Here is a 24,388-nt window from a genome sequence, read left to right as displayed (position 1 = left end):
GACATAAATTTTGGTAATAAACTTTATTCAAGTAATACTGTGTTTCTTAGTGGCATAATCTGAAAACCAAGCTCTTTGCAAAGTAGGTCACATTTGATACAGAGATGTGAGGGCATGTGGTACTTTTCCTTTCTTGTTCTAGGTACTTTAATTATCGTACTACCCGGTTTCTGGCTGAGGAGGGGTTTTATAAATTCCATAATTGGTTTGATGACCGGGCCTGGTACCCTTTGGGCCGAATCATTGGAGGAACAATTTACCCAGGTGAGGAGGACAGGATTTGTTGTGCTTGTAAGGACAATGTGGTGTTTATGTGCTGTGAAACAGCTTTATTTCTATTTGCTTCATTTCAGGATACTTGTAATTTCACTCTAATTTTAGATTTCCAATAGTGGATGTTATGGAGAATATGTCTGGGATAGTGGAGATGTGCTAAGGAGGGGATGTCTTATACATTCTGGATAGAATCCTTACAGAGAAGTGTAGAAACTTAGTACAATTGCTATGACAGTATTTTTGGTGGTTTATCAAGGCCTGGGTTGTTATTCTATTGAAATTTGTACTGACACTTTTTTATTTTTTTTAAATTTTCTTACCAGGGCAAGCTAATGGGGTTGCTTTTTTCTATTTCAGGCTTAATGATCACCTCTGCTGCAATCTACCACGTACTCCATTTTTTCCATATCACCATTGACATTCGGAATGTCTGTGTTTTCCTGGCCCCACTCTTCTCCTCCTTCACCACCATCGTTACATACCACCTTACTAAAGAGCTCAAGGTAAAGGATTTGAGTGACAGGAAGCTTGGGACTGAATGTTGTTGAGTCTCTAGTAGATGCTGGAGGGGTGGAGTAGAGAGCTGTAGAAGGTCATGAGTGTCGTACAGTTACAGGGGAGATGTACAAATATCTCCTCACTCCAGTTGAGAGCCAATGACAGACCAAAGTTCTACTTGGTGAACTGATAAATTTTTGTTGGTGAGAGGTGAAATGACTCAAAATGACAGCAATATCACCAAAAACCTACCTCAGCATGGGTGAGAGCTCACGAAAGCTGGAATGCCAGAGCTTACTACATGACTTGCAAGCAGTTTGTCAGATTGGAGAGTGTTTCTTCCAAGCAGCTCAGTTTGTTTGGACCTCTTCCGGGCCTAGTGAATCTGATTTGTTTCAGGGACTTCCTAAAGCTGTTGAATTGTTTACTTTCTGCAAGGGTAGACTGCTTCCTTTTATAACAGGTTCTTAACCTGTTGATTGTGACTCCTTTGGCAAACCATAGCCAAATTACAGTTAGGAAGTAGCAGTGAAAATTATATTATGGTTGTGGTCACCACAACATGAGGGGCAGTATTAAAGAGTCACAGCATTAGGAAGATTGAAAAACCACTGTTTTAGAATATCCTTGGTCTTAAGGAGCTTTCCTTTAGGGTGCCTTGTTAGATCTTGAAGGAAATTGGCAACTGTTATGCAGTGGGGAGCCAGAGTAAAGACAACATTTGTTGAATTGAGTCAGGGGAGAATTTGTGCTTTAGTATCATTTGCAGCTATTTGCCCCTTTAAGGACAAATTGCTGTGTAAAGGAAAAAAAGCAGCAGTTAACATGTAAAATTGACATGTTAAGATTTTGAATTCCTCACCAATGTAAGGGGAAAAATTACATGTTTTCCAAAGTGGTTATTTCTACTGGAAATAGGCACTTAGTAATTATTTATTGATAAATTTAAAAAAATGTTTTGAAATTCTTAAGCATTTTGGCTTGATAATGCTGATTCCCTTTCTAGGTTTCTTGTTGACCTTGATTCTCTGGACTCTTATTTTGTGGCTGTATTGTTAGGGATGTACCTGAGAGGTGACAGTCTAGTAGGTGGCCTTGAGAAGCTAGTTTCAGTTTGGAAGACTTTTTCCTTCAGTGTGATCATCAACAAACAAATCTCTTTATGTACTTATTATTTATTTTTTGAATATGGCTTTATTTTGTTTCTCTCTTTTTTTTCTGACCTTAAAAGTTGTGTGGTAACTCTCCAACTTTGTAGTCTAAGCTTCTAACATCCTCAGACTGGGTAGATTGTCACTTTTTTGTTGAATTGTTGTTTTTGAAACAGGATTTTCCTTTGGAGCCCAGGCTGGCCTGAGGATTGCTATCTTCCTGTCTCCACTTTCCAAGTGTTGGGATTACATATGTTTGCTATTATGTCTAGTTCTTTGTTTTCTTTTAAAGTTAAATAATAACTTATTCTTTTGTTGTAGAACTGGTGATTTTGAGATGTGTAGTCACTGTTAGAGGAGGGGACTTATAAGTCTAGTGATACTTGTAGCTTTGCATTCTGATGCAAATTCTGGCTTTTATTTAATTATTTTTAGATAAAGTCTCATTATATAAGTCCTGGCTGTTCCCAAACTCAGAGACTTACCTGCTTTTCTCTGCCTCTGCCTCTGGAATGCTGAGATTAAAGTTGTGTGCCATCACATCCAGCAGGCTCTGGTTTTGACAGTTCATGTGATTGTTATTACTGTCATTATTATTGTTACTTTTTGGGGGCAGGCTATCATTTAGTCTAAGCTGATCTGGAACTCACTGTGTAGCCAAGAATGATCTTGAATGTCTGATTTTATTTAATTCCACTATCTCTCAAATGCTGGGATAATAGTCATGTACCACCATGCTTGGTTTATGCGATGCTAGGGATCAAACCAGGGCTTTGTGTTTGCAAGGCACTTAAGTACCCTATCAGCTGAGCTATATCCCTAGTTATGCTGCTCCTACACAGTTTTTGTTTTTAGAAAGGATCATGCTGTTTAACCCAGGTTGGTCTTGGGTTTGTAATCCTCTTGCCTCAATCTGCTGAGATTGCAGATCCTTTCCATTATACCCAGCAGCTCATATTGTGTACCTGTCTCAGCATATTTGTATTAGATTTGGTGTCCTCATTTGTAATTGACTATGAAGTTTTGGGCTTTGTTGTGCCGGGTGCCTTTCTAGCATCTAATATTGCCCTTGGAAATTTTTGAATGCTCTCTGGACCCCTTATAAACAGAATAGACTAGTAGGTCCTCAGTTCTCTTAGAGGCATATCCGTGTTAACTTCTGTTTTTCCAGGATGCAGGAGCTGGGCTTCTTGCTGCTGCCATGATTGCTGTAGTTCCTGGGTACATTTCTCGATCTGTAGCTGGCTCCTATGATAACGAAGGTAAGATTTAAAATGCTGAAAAGAATTTTTGTTGATGTTGTTGTTTTTGTGAGACAAGGTTTGTCTGTATAGTCCATGCTATCCTGGAATTCTCTCTCTCTTTTTTGTATCTGTAACATAATTTTTATTCACTTTCAGTTGGTGAACACTAAGATTATTTACATTTTTTGAATTCTTTTTTTTAACACTAGTTCCTTTTCTTCCTCTCTTCTCTTCCACCACTTCCCCCCTCCATTTGCTCCATGGAGAGGGTAAGGCCTCCCCTAGGAAGTCCTCTAAAGTCCTAAGTCTGTCCTATCATCTAGTTGAGGTAGGACCAAGGCACCTCTCCATTCTCACACGCCTGTGTCTAGGCTAGACAAGGAATCTCTCCATATAGCAATGGCCTCCACTAAGTCATTTTGTGTGTTAGTGTTAAATCTGCCAGTGGCCTTAAATATTGTCCCAGTCACACCATTGTCACCTATATTAAGGGAGTCTAGTTTAGTCTTACTGGAACTCTCTTTTTAGACTAGACTTGCCTCGAACTTACAGAGGTCCATATGCCTCTGTCTCCCAGGTGCTGGGATTAAATGCATGTGCCACTGTGCCTGGCAAATGCTGAAAGGGATGTTTTCACTTTATTCTCTTGTGAAATTTCATAAGATGCAGAATTTTAGTTCATCTCTATTACTTAGCAATTATAAAACTGGATTTAGTGAGTAGATAGAAATGGGCAGGAAGGGATCTTGGGTAATAAGATACTCTCCCAGAGCGGTATCTGGGAACCTTAAAACATTAATAGCTATTTAGTGTGTTTATCTACATGTATGCTTATGTGATTCCCAGGGATGAGACTCAGGTCATCAGACTTGATTAGCGAGGGCTACCTGATTAGCTGAGCAATCACATCAGCTCTAGCTGGGAACTTTAATAGGCCTTTGTTTACTCTGTGGACTCACATTTAATTGTTATTTTAACATTATGATCATTGTTCTTAATTTTTCTAGTGTAAGTGTCTTTAATATTACAGTGACTTTTATTGACATTTTTGTTGAAACATATTGGGAAAACATAATATTAAATATTATAAAGATAGATAATAAATTAGGTTACTTTGTTCTTTAATTAAGAAATATAAGGGATAGATGATAGATGTCCCATAATCTGTTAAGGAATAAAATAATGGACCTGTAAAAGTAACTCTAGCTGAGTATGGATGCTTATACCTGTAATCCTGGCACTTAAGCAGGAAGATGAGTTCCTTGACTATATAGTGATTTTTGAGGTCAGCCTGGGACATGTGAGACATTGTTCTAGAAAATAAAAACAATTTTAAGAAAATCTCAGAGCTGGCCTGATATTCACATTACTGTAATCCTAGCATTCAAAGTGAAAATAGAAGTTGTTGAGGTCAAAGTCCAGTCTGAGCTTCCTAGTGAGTTACCTAGCACAAATAAACAAAAAACCAAACAACAGCAAAAAGTTAAAGCCCTTGAAATTTGTGCTTTGGGGATGTCTCGTAAAGAGAAACTAATTTGGTTTTGGGGATCAAAGGAAAGCTTTTTGGAAGTGGTTGAAGTTGATCTGGACCCACATTTGGGAACTCATGAGGTAGTTTTTTTTCCCCAGGGAGTGAGGAGTCAGGGTAGTGGTGGACCTGTGGATTGAATTTAGAACTTTGAGCATGCTAGACAAGTTCTCCCTTGGAGATATAGCCCCATTCATCTATCAGTCAACTGTTAAGGATAGAACCATTCTGGGTAAAAGGTCTGCCTTTATTAACAGGCATATAGCCTTGCATATATTTAAGACTAGCTGGAAATTTAATGTCTACAAATAAAATATTTACCAGTTGCTTTCTATATTCCAGTAACTATTCCAGGTGCTTAATGTGCACTGCCTTTTTCTTTACAGTGGTTTTAATAAGTAGATATTTACTGTAGACTCCATGGGCTGGAGGTGCAGCTCAGGAGATAAGGTTTGCCTAGCATGCATGAAGCCCTGTGTTTAATGCCTGGCACTGGGACTCCTTCTTACAGGAAGCAAAGGCAAAGGGAAGTAAAATAATTTGCCTAAAATTACATTTGTATGAATAGTAGTTTAGATATGTGAATCTACATAGTGTGTTCCAGGTTGTGTTCTTTTTTAAAGATTTATTAGTTTTGATTATATGTTTATAAGTGCAGGTGCCCAAGGAGTTAAATCCTACTGGTACAGGTGGTTGTGAGCCATCAAATGTGGGTGCTAGGAACCCAATTTGGTTCTTCGGCAATTGTAGTATTTGTTCTTAACCACTGATCCATCTTCCAGTCCCTAGGATCTATCTATCTATCTATCTATCTATCTATCTATCTATCTATCTATCTATCTATCTTTGAGACAGGGTTTCTCTGTGTAGTTCTGGATGTCCTAGTTCTGTAGACCAGGCTAGCTTCAAAACTCAGATGTCCACTGCCTGCCCCTGCCTCTTACGTGCTGGAATTAAAGGCCCAGCTCCTAGAAAAGTTAAACTTGTGTTAGTGTGGCCTCTGAATGTCTTGTTTTCTACAGGAATTGCTATCTTTTGTATGCTGCTTACTTATTACATGTGGATCAAAGCAGTGAAGACTGGTTCCATCTATTGGGCTGCCAAGTGTGCCCTTGCTTATTTCTACATGGTAACTATATACATGTATTCTCTGTGTCTCTTTGTCTCTCCCCCTTTTTTTTTCTTTTTGTTCAGGGGCTTGAGCCCTAGGGATCTGATTTACTGATGAGCTATTTCTCTACAAATTTTAATGTTAAAAATTTCTAGCTTCCCTCATTCAAGTTCTTTCTGAGATGGGGTCTTATGTATCCCAGGTTGGCCTCAAACTATGTGGTCGAGGATGACTTCTGATCCTCTTGCCTTTATTTCCTGATACCTGGGATTACAGGTGTGTATCATAATGCCTGGATTATACAATGCTTGGGATTGAATTGAGGGCTTCGTGTATGCTAGGCAAGCAATCTACCAACTGAGTTATATCACTAGCCCTCTTTTTTTCAGTCTGATAATAAAACGTTTTTCAAATTCTGTATTACTGTGTTTCAAATGGGTGCATGTTTGTTGTCCTGTATTTTTGTTATATGCCCCTTAAAATTTTCCTTTTCTGAGACATAATCTTTTTTCTGTATACTTTTACCTCTGTCTCTTGGCTTTCCTTACTTCTCTGCTTCTACTTAGATTCTGTGTGTAACACTATAATTGGCATCTAGATTAACACTGTAGCTTGGTCATCATATTATGTCACATTATCAGGATAGTGTGAGTCGTGCTTAAAGGGACTGTTCTTTCTGTCTTCTCACAGGTCTCTTCATGGGGAGGTTATGTGTTCCTGATCAACTTGATCCCTCTTCACGTCCTGGTGCTAATGTTAACAGGCCGTTTTTCTCATCGGATCTATGTAGCCTACTGTACTGTTTACTGCCTAGGTACTATTCTTTCTATGCAGATCTCCTTTGTCGGCTTCCAGGTAAGGCTGAAACTTTGTAGAATTTTGTACAACCAAATGTTTCTAAGTAGCTTAACTTAGACTTAGGTTAGAGTCTCTGAAGATTATGAATTACTGGGCTGGAGAGATTACTCAGCCACTAATGACTAGGCTCAACCAAAAATATAAGAATATGAATTAGTTTTTATCTTGGGCTTGCTTATTAACTAAAACAACACAGTTATTGCTTATGAATCTGCTTCTAAACGCATCAATATTTTCTGCATGCAGTTTGAAGTTAATGACTTTTTGGCTTAGGTTTGTGTAATGAGGAGGCCAAACAGGGTTGATTTGAATGATCAAAGTTACAATTTCAAAAAAGTTTAAAATTCCAGCCCTTTTAGTAGAAATGGCCCCATTTAATAGCAGTGAACTTTGATCATCTTAAACAGGGCATTAGGTGAGCCCTTGAGGAAGCAAAGCACAAACCTTTTACCCAGATTATTATGTACAGTTACTATGTACAGTGTGTTAGGTTTCTTTTGTAAAGTTTTCATCTTTATGTAGAGATAAGCAAATACTTTTAGTCATATAATATATGGAATTTGCTATTCTCTGGAAGATGTAAAAGAATGTTAAGTGATATGTTAGTCCTTGCAGAAGTTGAAGAAAAATATACACAGCAATCTATAGCCTATAGTTCAGTAGTTCTAGAAAGTTTTTTTTTTTTTTTTTTTTTTTTTTTTTTTAGAACATTAACATGAATAGTGTCTGGACACATGTTAGAAATGCACATTCTATAGAGGAAGGAGGATTAAGAATTCAAGGCCATCCTTGACTTTAGTCAGATTCAGGCTCACCCTGGTATGCATGAAATCCTGTTTCAGCAAAAATATCAGAACAAACAAGAAAAGGACCTAGACCAAACCAAACAAAGCCAAGTGAAACAGTAAAAGATAACTGCTGAATCAGGGACTCTGGGTGGGGCTCAGCCACCTACTTTAACATTTCCATTGGTTATGATGCCCACCAGAGTTAGAGAACTACTGTCTATGGAAAAGAGTAATTATACACTAAAGGAGAGATATTAGTGCTTGAGACATAGGAGCCATTGATTTGTCAGGTTGGAGGGTTGCATTGAATTTTAAATGATGAGTTTTAATGAAAGGGAATTGGGGGAAAATTGCAGTCCACACTAAGGAAGTAACTGGAACAAATAGCAAAGATGTGATTTTGATGATATATGTTATGTTTTGTTAGCCTCCAGACATTTTTTTTTGGGAAATATATTCTGTAAATTAAAGCCTTCTTATTCAATCTGGAACTTTATAACTCATTTGACTCCTTGGGCTGAAGTAGATCAGGAAAATGCCAATCTTGGATGAACTCATTCTGTTTGTTTTAGCTCCTAATATTACCATATGTGATCGCCCTCTTCCCTGCAGCCTGTCCTTTCATCAGAACACATGGCAGCCTTTGGAGTGTTTGGTCTCTGTCAGATCCATGCCTTCGTAGATTACCTGCGCAGCAAGTTGAATCCACAGCAATTTGAAGTTCTTTTCCGAAGTGTTATCTCCCTGGTTGGCTTTGTCCTCCTCACTGTGGGAGCACTCCTCATGCTGACAGGTAGAGGAACACATCTTTTATTGTTACACATGGATACAGATGTAATAAAAACTAAAAAGGCTGTTTGCTCACCACAGAAAAGTCTCTCTTTCTTTATTTAAAGCATTAGAGTCAAGTGCTTAAAAAAAGATTAATTTAATTTTATGTGTATGGGTATTTTGTCTGCATATATGTCTGAGTACCACATGTGTGCCTGGTCCCTGAGGAGACCAGAAGAAGGTATCAGATATCCTGGAATTAGAGTTGCAGACCGTTGTGGGTACTGGGAACTGAACCCATGTCCTCTGTAAAAGCAGCAAGTGCTCTTAACTGCTGAGCCATCTCTCCAGCCTCAAAGTTCTACTTTTTAAAACATTTGTTCTGTTTGTCAGCCTGTTTGGATTCAGCATGGCAGAGTGTCTTTGTAGAGCTGCTATCAGAACTATTTAGGCTTGCCAGTCTTTTTTCAGTTTCCTTTTTCTTTCTTGTATGGGATGGCTTGTAGACATTCTTAAACTCTTTGTCATACTTTAAGTCATGGCACTCATTTCATCCTATGGAAATTAAATCATGGCTATTTAGTTTAGCTGATTTTTTTTTTTTTTTTTAACTTACTCTACTCAGAAGCTAATTTGAATTTTCTAATTTATAGCAGTATGGAGGACCTAGTTCCCTTAGATTGTGGAGTTGACCAGATTAAGTCTAAGATCCTCCTTTTCAGTAGACTTTTCTGAACTCCCTTCCCACTGTGAATTTATATATAGTCCTATTATTTATGTTGACAAAAATACTCTCAAGTTTTAAAGGAGTAAAACTCCATAAATATTACAGTGCTTTTTTTTTAATCTCCGAATTTTACTAAAATTCAATGTCATGGATAAAAGTGTTTTGTTGCATATCCTTCACTAATGGGGTGAAATGGGTAACTAAGACAGTACAGTCAGAGAAGCTTGAAGGTAAGTTAGTCTGGGATATGCAATGTGGTAGAAACAATAAAGGAGATCCTGCCTCAGACAAGGTGAAGGCAAGAACCAGATGTACATACTAAGACACACTACACAGGTACACAAATTATAAAAATAAAGTGGGATGCTGTGATCACTTTACATTTTAGCTTAATGTTTTAGAACCTTATGTAAAATATTTATTGCCTTTTCTTCCAGGAAAAATTTCTCCCTGGACAGGGCGTTTTTATTCTCTGCTGGATCCTTCTTATGCTAAAAACAACATCCCCATCATTGCGTCTGTGTCTGAGCACCAGCCCACAACTTGGTCCTCCTATTATTTTGATCTGCAGCTCCTTGTCTTCATGTTTCCAGGTCTGTCTTGCATTTTGAAGTTACCTTCATACAAATCATCCTTTGGTTAATATATTACCTACCCTCATCCTTACTTTTTAAATATTTATTTTTTGTTATGTTAAAAAAAAAAAAAAAAAAAAAAAAACCAGAAGAGGGTTCCCAGTACCCTAGAGGCAGAGTTATAGACAGTTGTGAGCTGCCCCATGTGTACTCATAGCATATTCTTTTCCCTTTTATCCAGTTTTCTTCTTGGCTGTATTGAAGTTTTATGTTAAGTTTTTATAGTTAAAACCATTTTTGTATTGTAAAAACAATAGAGATAAGTTTAAAAACACGCAGAAATGTATATATTCACTTGTTCTTACTACTTGTCCTACCATCACTAACATGTTAAATCAGATGCAGTGATGAATGTCTGTACTTGGAAGCCTGAGGCAGGAAGATTGTGAATTTGAGTTTGTTCTGGGCTACATGGTGAAACATTCTCAGAAAGCTGTACCTAAAACCCATTTTCATTATTAATTAATTTTGAGACAGGGTCTATTGTGTATTTGTGGCTAACCCAGAACTTGCTATGTAGGGCAGACTGGCTTCAAACTTACAGAGATCTGCCTGTCTCTACCTTTCTTGTACATTCTGGGATTATAGTGATAAGACACCACACCTAGCCTAAACAACCTGTCTTAATAGGTACATTTCACCTACTTATTTGTTGAGTGTGAATGAGATAAATTTTTTTTCCTAGTCGTAAAGAATCATGATTAGGCATGGGGCTAGGACTATATCAGGAGTGGGACACTTGCTTAGCATGACTGAAGCATGGGGGAAAAATAATCAAAAGTTCTGCTGATTTAGAATTTATGGAATATTTTTTTTTTTTTTTTTTTTTTTTTTTGGTCAATAGAAGTGTGTAAAGATGAGGGAGAGCAAAGGGACCTGTAACTTCTTATAGCAGAATCTTAAAATATGGTATTATTAACCCTCCCTTGTGATAGACACATAGATTATTTGTGGTTGTTTGGTATTAAGAATACTATAATAAACATTGGATACATTTCTAGAATTACTGAGGTAAATGTGTCAAGTCATCCAGTCATATAATGAAAATATTTTTCCTTGTAGGTTTGTCTACAGGGCTCATCTGCTTACTTTTCTTTCCCTCTTTTGTAGTTGGCCTCTATTACTGCTTTAGTAACCTGTCTGATGCTCGGATTTTTATCATCATGTATGGTGTGACCAGCATGTACTTTTCAGCTGTAATGGTGAGGAATTCCCTCAGTTCTAGCCAAACTTTATCCCTGACTCTGAGGGGCTTTCTTGTTTGCTCTTTTTTTTTTTTTTTTTGCTTGGCTGAATTAAAAAAAAGATACTGGTGATTATGCAAAGCTGCTTGCTGTTGTCAATCTTTTCTTGGAATACACATATACATTCTGTTTGTGAGGGGGGGTCTAATTTTCTTTAGTTTAGCTTTGTGTTAGACACTTGTGTACTTCATTGAATTTGGAGCAGATTAAAGAAAAATATGTTCATGGAACTGGAGTTACAGGCAGTTGTGAGCCCCCCCCCCCCCCCCACACACCCTGTAATGGATGCTGGAAACCAAACTCCAGTTCCCTAGAAGAGCCAAAAGCTTAGCCACTAAGCCAACTACTCTCTAGCTTATGGAGTGTGAATTTTTTATCTTAAAATAGAGAGTACTGTCTATGGCTTTGTTAAGACAGATAAGGATTTTATGTAAGATACTATTTTGAACTTTTTTTGGTTTTCATTTTTCAAGACAGGATTTCTCTGTATAATAGTCCTAGCTATCCTGGAACTCGCTTTGTAGACCAGGCTGTCCTGGAACTCACAGAGATCCTCCTGCTTCTACCTTCTGAGTAGAAGGCATTACATGCACCACCACTGCCATGCTTTTGAAATGTTTTTATTTTATTTTATTTATTTTTATGTGTATGGGTGATTGTATGAGTGTGTGTCTGTACACCACGTGCATACTTGGCACTCTCAAGAGTCCAGAAGAGGGAGTTGGATCCTCTGGGATTGGACTATAAACTGCTGTATTGGTATTGGGAATTGAACCGGGTTCTTTGGAAGAGCAGCCAGAACTTCTAACTGCTTGCTGGTCTATCTTCCCAGCCTTTTTTATAATTTGTAAAATCAGAAATAGCAATTAAAAATATATTTTAATTGGGGATGGTGGCATATACCTGCTATCCCAGCACTTGGGAAGTAGAACCATGAGTTCAAGAATGATTTGGCTAACATGGCTAGTCTCTGTTTCAGAAAACAAAATGAACAAAAATAAGTATATAAAAAAAGTAAAATTTTTATAGTATCATTCAGAATATAGACACATTTAGATCTGCAGCAGAGTTTGTTACGTATATTTAATGGTTTTTTAGACAAGGTCTTTTTTCCCCTTAAGTTTTAATTGTTTATGTGTGTATATGTGTGTATGTGCATGTTAGTGAAGGTACCATGGAGGCCAGAAGAAAGCTATTGTGATCCACCCCATATGCGTGCTGGGAACTACACTCATTTCCTCTGCAAGAGCCATCTCTTCAGCTCCAAAGATTATCATTTATTATGTTTACTTATATGTATGTGTTTGTGTCTGTGTGTATGCTACATGCTAGTAGGTGTTTCTAGGGTCCAGAAGAGGGCATCAGATCTTCTTGAGTTGCCTAATGTGGGTATTGGGGACTGAGCTCTTAAACTGTGATCCATCGCTCCAGCCCTTGCTTTGGCTTTAAAAACAAAAACAAAACCTTTTAATTATGTGCATATGTGCAGGTACAGCTTCCCACAGGGTTCAGAAGAGGATGGCAGATTTGGAGTTCTAGGCAGTTGTGAACTGTCCAACATGAGTAAACTTAGGTCCTCTAGAAGAGGATGTATGTGTTTAGAATCTTTGATCCTCCTTTCTTAGTATCTTGATTGCTTGAATTGCAGATTTGCACTGCAACTGGCTCAACTCCAACAAAGTTTAAGAAATACTTCTGTTATGCTATAGCTACACCACAAATTTTCTATTTTGCTTTTGCCAAAGTGAAATGTTTGTTGAAAATGGTTGAATTGGTGTCATAGTCAGTCTGTTAGTATATTGAAGTCATGTCATTTGTGAAAGACTGATTATACTGACACTGATTCTTGTTCCTTTCAGGTGCGTCTGATGCTGGTGTTGGCACCTGTTATGTGCATTCTTTCTGGCATTGGTGTCTCCCAGGTGCTGTCCACTTATATGAAGAATCTGGATATAAGTCGCCCAGACAAGAAGAGCAAGAAGCAACAGGATTCTACTTACCCTATTAAGAATGAAGTGAGATTTAAATAACGTGTTGGCTTGAGAAAGTGTTGTGTGTGTGTGTGTGTGTGTGTGTGTTTGCCTATGTATGTTTGAGAGGGATGTTAGAGCAATGTCTTGGATGGTCAGAATTAACTTGTGCAGCCCAATGTATTTTGATCTCACATAAGCTGTCTCTGTTTGGTTTACTGTATAGTTCTGAAGGTGGGTTTAAACAATTCTTTCTTCTATAGGTGGCAAGTGGAATGATACTGGTCATGGCTTTTTTCCTCATCACTTATACTTTTCATTCTACTTGGGTAACCAGTGAAGCCTACTCTTCTCCCTCCATTGTACTGTCTGCCCGTGGTGGGGATGGCAGTAGGATCATTTTTGATGACTTCCGGGAAGCATATTACTGGCTTCGTCACAATACTCCAGAGGTAAGTATTTGAGAGGAGTTGGATAGTAAGACAGTGGTGAAGTCACTTGATATTGTAGTGAATCTGACATATGTTAGATGGATAGGAAGCTTAGAAAAATTAGAAATTTAGAAACTCTGTTTTTAATAAGCTTTAAAGATCAACCTCCATTGAGAGTTTTTGACTAAAGTAGTGTTTCTCAAGCAGTGTGTCATGGCCCCTTTGGTAAACCTCTTCTATCAGACGAGATCGGGCGCGTTCAGGGTGGTATGGCCGTAGACAAACCTCTTCTATCTAAAAAAATACTTATATTATAATCACTTATATTACAACAGTAGCAAAAGAACAGTTAAGAAGTAGCAACAAAAATAATTTTATGGTTGGGGTCACCTTAATATGAAGTGTCTTAAAGGGTTGAAGCATTAGAGTATCTCTTAAATTCTGGATTCTTTTTGTACACCTGTATTGATATGGCAGTGGTTTTAATATAAGGTAGATCAACTCATTTACAAAAGAAGAAAATGTCAAATAGGTTTGCTATAAAAAAAGCAGCACCTAGAATCAGAATCAAGGTAAACAGTTACCACCTAATAATAGTATTTAACATTGGAAGTTATGTGTTTTGAGGGTCTGAAGTGCTTTCTTTTGCAGTAGCTATTGGAAATAGTATTTCTGAGTCAGATTTGCTAAATACACAAACTAAGAATTTTTTTAATAGGAGTGTTGGGAATTGAACCCAGAACCTTAATACATGCTAGGTACATACTTTACCACTGAACTGTGTACTCAGCCCTCAAACTAAGAATCTTTATCCTTTCCATCATGTTTTGTGGCTTGTTTTTTCCCTTCTACCTCTGCAATAATTTCATAATATTTTTATAAATTTTATAATGAGTTTATAATGTTATTAAGGGTCAGTTATTCAAAGTTACCTAATGACAAACCAAGAGTGTTGGCACATGCCTTTAATCTCAGCATTGAGGATACATGTTTGGGGCTAGCCTAATGTCCATGGTGAGACCCTATCTTTAAAGAAAACATTTTAAGGGGCTGGAGACATGGCTCAGAGTTTAAGAGCACTGGTTGCTTTTCCAGAAGTTTTGACTTCAATTCTCAGCAACCACATGGTGGCTCATAACCATCTATAATGAGATCCGGTGCCGCCTTCTGGTGTGCAGGCATACATGCAGGCAGAACACTGTATACGTAATTTATAAATAAATCTTTGAAAAAACCAATTTAAATTACCTGATGACACTAACCTGTCCTAGCTGTATGTCTTAATGCCCCATACCTCTTGATCCATCATACTTGTTTCAATGATCTGGAACTGTGTATTTGGGAAGTTGGATTGTATATAATGTAAACTATTTCCTGACTATAGGTGAGTAGAGGAGCAGGTACCCCAATTTTATTTTCTTGTTAGGAGTACAGCACTGTGTAAAGAGGTTGATTAATTAGGCAAGTCTTATTAAAGATGTCCTTCCACACTTCTTAGATTTGGTTTTGAAGAGTAGTGAGATGAACATTTTCCTATTTTCATTCTTGTTTTAGGATGCAAAGGTCATGTCATGGTGGGATTATGGCTACCAAATTACTGCAATGGCAAATCGGACAATTTTAGTAGATAATAACACATGGAATAATACTCATATTTCTCGAGTAGGACAGGTAAGGTTAAAGGGCCCCTTGAGTGTCTGATATGAGGTCTACTGGGAAATGTGTTACTAGGAGAGGAGGTTGATTTGAGATTTTTCTTTGAGAATTGTACATTTGTTTTTCTAGGCAATGGCATCCACAGAAGAAAAAGCCTATGAAATCATGAGGGAGCTTGATGTCAGCTATGTGCTTGTCATTTTTGGAGGCCTTACTGGGTATTCCTCTGATGGTAATATACTTGATATTATTTCCAGCTATGGGACATTCTTAGGTTCTTAGAAAATGTATTGAGTTGGTTATTGTTTTATTTATTTATATTTGTTTTTGAGAGTCTCATGTGACTCAGGCTGGCCTTGAACTTGCTATGTCCATAAGGATGACCTTGAACTACTGATCTTCGTGCTTCTACCTCTCTGGTGCTATAGCTACAGGCCTGCACCATCTGTCTTTATTTTCTCTTTTTAAAGAAAAATTTTGTGTGTGTGTGTATACACAAAGTAAAAGTAACTCACAAAATGAAGTTAATAATACATGTTTATTTTTTTAAAAGTAAACAGTTCTGGAAGTTTAAAATAAGTGGTTGTCTTGTGGCTCTAAACTTACATAAGCATCTTTAATTTAGTGCTCAGAAGCAGTAATTCCTATCTTCAGTTACTAGGTTGTTTTGTTTGTTTTGCAGTGCTGAAGACTGATCCCTTGAGCTTACATGTTCTAGGCAAGCACTTCACTACCTAGCTGTACTTTCAAATCTTTATATTTTTAAATTCTAGCTATTCTGTGGCTGATTTGTTTTAGTTGTACTATATCAACATCTCTTTAAAAAGTTGTTTTATTACATTTATTTATTTTTGTGTATGTTGGGGGGAGTTGTTTCTTTCCTTCCACTATGTGGGAATCAAGCATTGTTTACCAGTGGAGCCATCTCATTGGTCTTCTATCAACTTCTTACAGTTGATGAAGTATTTTACCCTTTATCTCACATTTCTCTTTTCAGTGTTCTTAGTATAATTTGCAACTTTTGATTAAGTCTAGATAGGTGTTTTGAAATTATGACTGTAGATACTGCTCAGTCATTCAATACTCTCAAATATTCTCTTTTCCTACAGCTAGTGAGTACCTTGTGTTTCTATGTTAATTTTCTTTGAATGTGTGGCTGCTTCTACACAACTTGCTTCTCAAACCCAGTCTTATGGCTGGCTTTTTTATTTTTTTTTTCCTTCTTCTTCAAGATAGGATTTCTCTGTAGGTTTGGAGCTTGCCCTGAAACTTGATCTATAGACCAGGCTGGCCTTAAATTTATAAAGATCTGCCTGCTTCTGCCTCCTGAGTACTTGAATTAAACGTGTGCGGCACCACCAACAGGCCCTGTGACTGCTTTTTAAAGATCCTTATATTTTATTTTAAGTAAGACTATTTCAAATGTATCTTGTAAAAGCAAAGTAAAATTGATAATAGCAGGAACAACAAACAATTGCCTCAGTAGTATTTGGTAGTAATTATCAAAACAAAAGATATATATATAAGTATAAGTACTATACAAATATACATATTTGTATATATGAATATCTGCTTACTTGTGTGTATGTGTATGATATATGTATGTGTACAGTTGAAGGGATAGTTCTGTAGGGTGTGATGGTACACATCTGTAATCTCAGCATTTGGTATGCAGGAAGATTGTCAAGTTTGAGTTCACCTTGGTCTGAATTGCAAGACCTTGTCTATTGAAAAAAAAAAAAAAAATAAAAAAACCACAAGTAGTTTCTTGAAGTCTTTCCACTATTACTAAGTAACCACTTGTCACTAGTAGAATATGTTTGATGTTGGAATAAAAGTATCATTATTTGTAATATATTAGAAATTTTTTATGAAATTCAGGAAGAGAGCAATTACCATTAGTAACTTATCATTCTGTTGGCTATGAAAAATGACCAAAAGCAACCTGGGGAGGAGAGCATTTATTTATATCATCTTACAGCTTGTCCATCATCCAGGGAAATCAGGGAAGGAACTCTAGTCAGGCACAGTGTTAAGAGCAGATGCCAAAGCCATGGAGGAGTGTTGCTTACAAGCATGCATCTTGTGGCTTGCTCACTTTGCTTTCTTGTAGTACCCTGAACCAACCAGCATAGGGGTGGCCCCACCCACAGTGAGCTGTTCTCCTCCTCACACTCTAATCATCCATCAAGAAAATGCACCACAGGCTTGCCTATGGGCCAATCCAGTGGGTATATTTTCTCAACTGAGGGTCTTTCTATTCAAATGAGTCTAACGTGTGCTAAATTGACAAAATGAAAGGCAAAAACAAACAAAAGATCCTAAAACAAAGCTAGCCAACACACTTAACATCAGGAGGTTTTGATTAGAGATACTGTTTTTTAATTTTATTTTGTATTTGTGTGCATGTCTGTGCTGCAAATGCAAGATAGACTGGTTTCTCCCTGTGACCTGGGTCTTGCCACTTAAGCTGAGTTATCAGGGCTGTGAGTCCTCAGGGATCCACCAGTTTCAAATCCAAACATTGGAATTATAAGTTCATGTCTACCTTTTATATGGGTGTCAGGCATTGAATTCAGGTGTCCATGTTTTTGTGGCAAGCACTTACGGACTGCAGCCTTAAGATTTTCTTTAAAAATTTTTAGATTTTAGACATGGACTTGCTGTATAGCCACGGTGGTTTGTAACCCAGTTTGTAGTGTAGTCAGACCTCCATCTTACAGCAATCATCCTTCCTCTGCCTTCCAAGTCCTAGGATTAATGAGTGCACTACCACATTTGGAGTTGAATTGATTTAAGATATATATATATATATATATATATATATATATATATATATATATATATCTCTATATATATATATCTCTGTCTGTCTGTCTGCCTGCCTGCCTGCCTGCCTGCCTGCCTGCCTGCCTGCCTGTCTGCCTATCTGCCTATCTATCTATATTCCTTCATACATATGTATGTATGTATGTATCCCCTTTATTATAAATATTGGTGTTTTTCCATGTATGTATGTGCACCAGGTGCTCACAGAGACCAGATCACAAAGCACATCAGATCACCTGAGACTGGAGTTATGTACAGATGGCTGTGAGTCCTCCTGTGGGTGCTAGGAATTGAACCCTGGGTTCCCTGAAAGAGCAGCCAGTATTAATTGCTGAGCATTTATCAAGCTCCTAATTAAATCAGTTTTTAAAGTCTTGAAGTGTAACATTTAGAAAGATGCAAATATTGTTAAATCTACAGTTTAATAAGTTTTCACAGAAAAACACACCCCCATAACTACCACCCAAGTTGTTACTAGTGTTCTAGAATACCTTGCACTCCCTTGCAGGATCTATTTCCATTGTCTAATAGCACATGCTATCTGGACTTACAATGCATTTCTTCTTAAAGCAGATTGATAATGTACTTGACATATTGAATTGTTGAAGTTTGTCATACATCTAAACCTTTGTTCCTGACCTTGAGAATTCTGCATGTATTCCTTTTACTTGTTCATTATCTGCAGATATACTGTTAAGCAAACTTACCTTTGTATAATATAGGACAATGTTTTATTTTATGTGTATGGGCATTTTGCTTGCATGCATATCTCAATACCACTTAGATATCTGGTGTGCATGGAGGGCAGAAGAGGGTCTTGGCTCCACTGGAAATAGAATTGGTTATAAGCTATCTTGTTGTTGCTGGGAATCAAACCTAGGTCCTCTGGAAGAATAGCCAGTGTTCTTAACTGCTAAACTGTCTCTCCAAACTAACCCAATAAATAAAAGCTAACCCAATAAAAAAGATAAAGTCGGTTAGTTAAACATATAGGTTTACATTAACCATGTAGTTCAGCCAGTTTTTTGTTTGTTTGTTTTTTGAAACAGGGTTTCTCTGTGTAGCTTTGGAGCTTGTCCTGGCACTTGCTCTGTAGACCAACCTGGCCTCAAACTCACATAGCTCTGTCTGCCTCTGCCTCTCTAGTGCTGGGATTAAAGGTGTGTGTCTCCATCGCCCGGCTCAGCCAGTGTTGAAATTGCAGAAATAATCCATATGATGTGTGTCTTTTTCATGCTGTTGTGGATAGTTCTTATTGCTGCTCTTGTATACTTCTCCTGTTCTACTGTACAGAGGTGTGTTACCACATTGGGCTTTTTTTGTTGTTGTTTTGTTTGTTTTCAAGACAAGGTCTCTCTATGCAGTCTTGCTGGCCTGGAACTTGTTCTGTAGACCAAGCTGGTCTACCTGTCTCTGCCTCCTTAGTGTTAGGTTTAACACCACCTGGTTTGGGCTTTTTTTTTTTTTTTTTCTTTTTTTCTTTTTTTTAATAGGCTGTTTAGCATCTGAATTTAGGCCCTTAGTTTGCATGGCAGGCACTCTGCAATTCTCAGTTGCTCTACATTTTTTGTCTGCTCTTGAGTTTATTTGTCTTTTTATTTGGGCACATTTGTAATGATGAGACATGTTTTATAATGACAATGGGAAACTACTTCTTCCTTGTTTATTATGTAGTACTAGAAGAATGTGGTGAAAATCAGATTTTGTGAAGTCAGATTGCTGCTTACTAGCTAACTGTATGCAAAAAATATAAAAGGTTTACTCAGGAAAACAAGGGAAAAAAAAGTCCTGAACTTCATTTGGAGAAGTCATATCTTTTAATTGTTTAAGGAATGATGACCTAACAATAATCTAACTGTTGGAACTAATCTTGACTTTTTTTTTTTTAAAGACAGTAGAATGCTTTTTGGAGACGTTAAAAATAATGCAGAATATCCAGTATCTAGCAATATGAAAACATGTATATAACAGTCACGAAAGCCAATTAAACTATATTAGTAGGAGTTTTGAAAGTTTGAGAATGATTATGATTATTATTGTTGCTGTAAATGTTGTCATTTTTAAACATTTCAGCTGGTCTGTTTGTGAATACTTTGTGAACTTAAAAAATCCCACCCCCACACTACTATGTGCCCACCCCACACTACTGTGTGCCCACCCCACACTACTGTGTGCCAAAAGACACTTTCACTGCTGTTTGATTTTGCTTCAGTTGTTCATTCCCAACTCACCTTTATTTAGTCATTAGTCATTATTATCTTTTCTTGGTTCTGTCTAAAAAAGTAGAGTAGTGGCTGGCAGAATGTGCCTATGGATGTAATCCTAGCATGCCACATACCGAAGCAGAAGGCTTTTGAATTTCAGGCCAGCATGTGTTACATAATGAGTTCTGTAGAAACAGAATCAAAACCAAGAAATACTTATGACTTCATCTTTCAAGATACTGCCTAGGTTGGCCTTGACCTCTTAGTCTACCTTTAATTTAGCTTTTTCAGTGCTGAGATTACAGGCATAGGCAAGATTTTTTTTTTTTAAAGCAATTAGCAGGTCTTTGGATATACATTTTCTGTAGCTTTTAGAAAAGTAGAGATATTTGCCCTGGAACTCACTATGTAGACCAGGCTAGCCTTAAACTAACAGAGATGAACCTGCCTTTGTCTCCCAAATGCTGGGGTTAAAGGCATGTACCACTATACTTGTCTTCTAGTTTTACTTTTTATTGAGTGCTTATGAAGGCTTAAAATATTTGATCATAGTATAGATTCTTTTATATGAGAACTTGATGCTAGATAGCCCAGGCTGGCCTTAAATGCATGAAACTTCCCTCAGCCTTCTCCTAGTTCCCACTGCTATTATACTCTTACAACTCCTCTAAATTGGTATTAATAATACTTTGAGTATTTACTTAAGTATATGTGGCTATTGGCTACTGCTTGCAATAGCCTAGCACTTAATGATCTCTAGGAATACTTTTAGTCGTGGAATATAATTTCAGCCTTAAACAATTTCTAATAAAAGTTTTGTATTTTTAGGAAAGGTTTTGCTCACACACTATTTTCCTGTTTTTACAGAGTTAAATGATAGCATTCCTTATTAGAAAAGTGTGATAGAAATTTCCTTAGAAACAGTGACATTTTCATTGAGTTATTTAGATCCAGTAGCCTTTCTGATACAACAGTCCTTTCCTTTTCCCTCCAGATATCAACAAGTTTCTTTGGATGGTCCGGATTGGAGGAAGCACAGATACAGGAAGACACATCAAGGAGAATGACTATTACACTCCAACTGGGGAATTCCGTGTGGATCGTGAGGGTTCTCCAGTGCTGCTCAACTGCCTTATGTACAAAATGTGTTACTACCGCTTTGGACAGGTCTATACAGAAGCCAGTAAGTGACTCATAGCACTAACAATAGTGATAGCTAACACAAACTGTTTCCCAGGTTCTGTTCTTAGTCTTTTTAAACTCATTTAGTCCTTACAGGAACCCAGAAGATAGAAACTAATGTTAATACCATTTTATATAAGGAAATTGAAACAACCAACAGGCTACTGCGCTAGCTAATATCATATGGCAGGATTCAAACTCAGTCTGCCTCTGAATTATGTACTTTAAAATACTATCTTTTGCTTGGGTGGTGGTGCACACACCTCCCAGCACTTGGGAGGCAGAGACAAGTGGATCTCTATGAGTTTAAGGCCAGCCTGGTCTTACAGAGCAAGTTCCAGGACTACCAGGGCTACACAGAGAAAACCTGTCTTGAAAAGCAAACAAAAAATTTTATCTTTTATTGTGAATATCTCAATAAAGAATATTGTACTGTGAGAAGGAATAAGGGATAAAGAAAAATGTACCTTCAACATTATACAAAAATAAAAAGAAAGAAAAAAAATACTTTTCCAATTTTTAGATGAATACATCGAGAAGGATTTGGTCAGGCTAGATCCTGAACATTTCAGTTTTGTTCCTGCATCTGGGAAAACTTGCAGTATATACAAGTCTTGGACTTATGATCCATGAAAGGGTTACTAGTGTTAGGTCCCTGGATAAAAGTCCTCAGGAGTAGAGAGCTTGAAAATCACCCTGTAGACTTATAAGAAATAAGTCCATGGACTCTGCCAAACAGGGCAGGACTCAACTTTTGCCATTTCTATCTAATTTTCTTTCTTGCACACTCTAATCAAAGTTCAGGCTGAGGAATAGTAATCAATGCAGTCGTTGATATGCAGCTCCCGTCTCTTTAGGAAATCAACTTGCAGAATAGAAAGAAGTTTTCTTTTTTGTTGCTTTCAGAGCGTCCACCAGGCTTTGACCGTGTTCGAAATGCTGAGATTGGTAATAAAGATTTTGAGCTTGATGTCCTGGAGGAAGCATATACCACAGAACATTGGCTGGTCAGGATATACAAGGTGAGTAGATGCTACATCTCAAATAACTCTCTCGTTCTATTATACAATTTCCAAATAGGGACATTTTTAATGGCACCTGGTTTCAAAGTAGGTTGTAAGTTACTTGAAATGTGAATAATTTTTAAATTGTGTATGTGTGTCCCTTTGTAGATTCTCTCTCTTTAACTTTTTATAGGTTTTTGAGATTGAATTCAGGGAATCAGGCCTGTATGCAGTTTTACCTGCTAAGCCATCTGGCCAGGCTGAAATGTTAATAATTATATTTTTGATTATTCTTAGAGAGAAGACATCTCAGTTGGCAGTTGTTATGCCAACATTTCTTTTTTTTTTTTTAAACTACATTTTTTTTTTATGGGGGAAGGCATTATATATGTATGCTACATATGAGGTCAGCTTGCAGGTGTCAGTGGGTCCTGGAGATCAAAATCAAGTTACTAGGATTGATGGCAAGTGCCTTTACTCACTGAACTATTTTGTCAGACCAGTTCTCTTTTCTTTCTTTTTTCTTTATGGGTTTGGGGGTAGGGTCTCAGGATGCTATCCAGGTTGGCCTTAAAATTAGATCCCATTTCTTCAGCCTCTGGGATGGTAGTATTAGAGATAGGGCCACTGTACTTGGTTCAGCAATACTGTTCGAGGTAGAGTTTGAAATAGCCTGGGGGTTGGGAGAAATGCATGTGTTTATGATTTTGAACTACATTTTTTCTTTTTGCTGAATTCTTGACACAGAATCACAAGATGTCATGTATGAGTGTGTTACATTTTTTTTTTTTTTTTTAATGAGAAAGATTGAACCAGTATAACATGTGCCTGTATCCCAGAACTAGGGAAGCAAAGGCAGGGGGATTGAATTTGAGGCCATCCTAGGTTACATAGCAAAACTCTCTCTCAAGTAACAGTGAGGGGAGGGGTGAAGGAATGATTGAGGTCTTATGGTAAATGCCAAAGTTAGTCTACACTGCTTCTTAAAGGGTAGACAGTAGGTAGGCTCTAATCCATGCTTGTTTTTCACATTGTCAATCAGGCAACAGAGTCTAGGGTAAACCTTTCTGTTCTGGTGGAACTAATAAATCTCTCCAGAGTTGAACTTTGTGTACATACTAAACTGATGTCTTTATATTGCAGGTAAAGGACCTGGATAATCGAGGCTTGTCAAGGACATAAATTTCACATTGTACCCTGATATGCTTCGCACTGAGTGTGTCATATTGAGGACGCTGAAGTTTTTTTTTTATATGCAGTTTCAAAGGACAGAGCCGGATGGGATTGGAATTGTCTGGAAGTTCTGCCCTGGACAGTTATGGGTTGGGCCAAATGAAATGATTTTTATAATTCTGAGCAGGTTACCAAATGAAATGTCATGGCTTTACTTTAGTCAATTAAAGGGGGGTATTTTTTTTTAAATGTGCCTTATTTGTTTTGACTTAAATCAGCTGATTTGAGAATCACAGATATGAATGGATGGAAGACCATATCCATGCTCTAGGTCCCCAGATGACCAATAGGAGCATTTTCTTTCTCCTATCAGCAAACTCAAGGAAGGACTAGCTTGTGGGTCTACAAATATAAAAACTTTGTCACATTTTTTTTTGTTTTGTTTTGTAGCACCCTGTACAATGCTTTGCATGTAAAAGGTGCGTAATAAATTTTTAACAAATGAGTAATTGCTTCTGGGACCAGAAGAGTGCTATTTCTGAGCAAGGAAGACAGCTGTCTTGCTGTTACGTCTATGTTCTCAATGTCTATTTCTTTAGAAGCTCTTTGGCTTTGTAAGGACAGGAAGTTGCTAAGTATTCTTGATCTCACCAGGATCTTTTCAATTAGTGAGGGTTTTCTTATTCTAAGCAGAAATGTGAACCAAATGTGACTAATCCAGTAATTCTTAAGACTCAAGTGAAATACAATAATCTGAGAGGAAGGCACTCCTCTGACATCATTTATAGAGGCTGATCGTAGATGTTTCTGGAATCAGTTGTAATCATATGTACCTATGTGAAATTTTGGTTTTCAGTACTTCACTAAATCTGAAACACAGTAAATGGCTCTTTGCTTGTTTCCTGTAGACAGCACTAAATCCATGAGCTTCTGAGATTTTTTATTAGTGTCAGTCTGCTATGTTCATACACCACTTCAGGCTTGATTACCTGGTTTTGAAGCTCTTGTAAAATATTTAACTAGGAAGTGGGAAGTGTTGTTACTAGCACGTACCTAGAGATCATTGCCAGTCTGACTATAAGAAAAGAGGCATTATAAAACGTTTTAA

At 37.4% G+C, this 24,388-nt stretch overlaps 1 protein-coding gene across 1 annotated transcript in view; it reads left to right on the top strand.

Annotated features, from left to right (window-relative positions):
- The window catches only part of Stt3a (STT3 oligosaccharyltransferase complex catalytic subunit A), a 31,793-nt gene extending 8,004 nt beyond the window's left edge, over nucleotides 1–23,789 (top strand). Inside the window, exons 4-18 of the mRNA XM_051197084.1 lie at nucleotides 143–264; nucleotides 634–779; nucleotides 3,097–3,187; nucleotides 5,720–5,826; nucleotides 6,499–6,663; nucleotides 8,067–8,247; nucleotides 9,390–9,545; nucleotides 10,698–10,789; nucleotides 12,691–12,846; nucleotides 13,065–13,253; nucleotides 14,787–14,903; nucleotides 15,018–15,120; nucleotides 20,916–21,104; nucleotides 22,010–22,125; nucleotides 23,251–23,789. Coding sequence (XP_051053041.1) covers nucleotides 143–264; nucleotides 634–779; nucleotides 3,097–3,187; nucleotides 5,720–5,826; nucleotides 6,499–6,663; nucleotides 8,067–8,247; nucleotides 9,390–9,545; nucleotides 10,698–10,789; nucleotides 12,691–12,846; nucleotides 13,065–13,253; nucleotides 14,787–14,903; nucleotides 15,018–15,120; nucleotides 20,916–21,104; nucleotides 22,010–22,125; nucleotides 23,251–23,289 — 1,969 coding nt within the window. The 3' untranslated portion in view covers nucleotides 23,290–23,789. The remainder of the gene's footprint in view (nucleotides 1–142; nucleotides 265–633; nucleotides 780–3,096; nucleotides 3,188–5,719; nucleotides 5,827–6,498; nucleotides 6,664–8,066; nucleotides 8,248–9,389; nucleotides 9,546–10,697; nucleotides 10,790–12,690; nucleotides 12,847–13,064; nucleotides 13,254–14,786; nucleotides 14,904–15,017; nucleotides 15,121–20,915; nucleotides 21,105–22,009; nucleotides 22,126–23,250) is intronic.
- Nucleotides 23,790–24,388: the final 599 nt, after the last annotated feature.

The sequence above is a fragment of the Phodopus roborovskii genome, unplaced genomic scaffold, assembly GCF_943737965.1.
Source record: "Phodopus roborovskii unplaced genomic scaffold, PHOROB, whole genome shotgun sequence".
Lineage (NCBI taxonomy): Eukaryota > Metazoa > Chordata > Mammalia > Rodentia > Cricetidae > Phodopus > Phodopus roborovskii.
The sequence above is the reverse complement of the archived record's forward strand: the minus strand, read 5'-3'. Positions and strand labels throughout refer to the sequence as shown.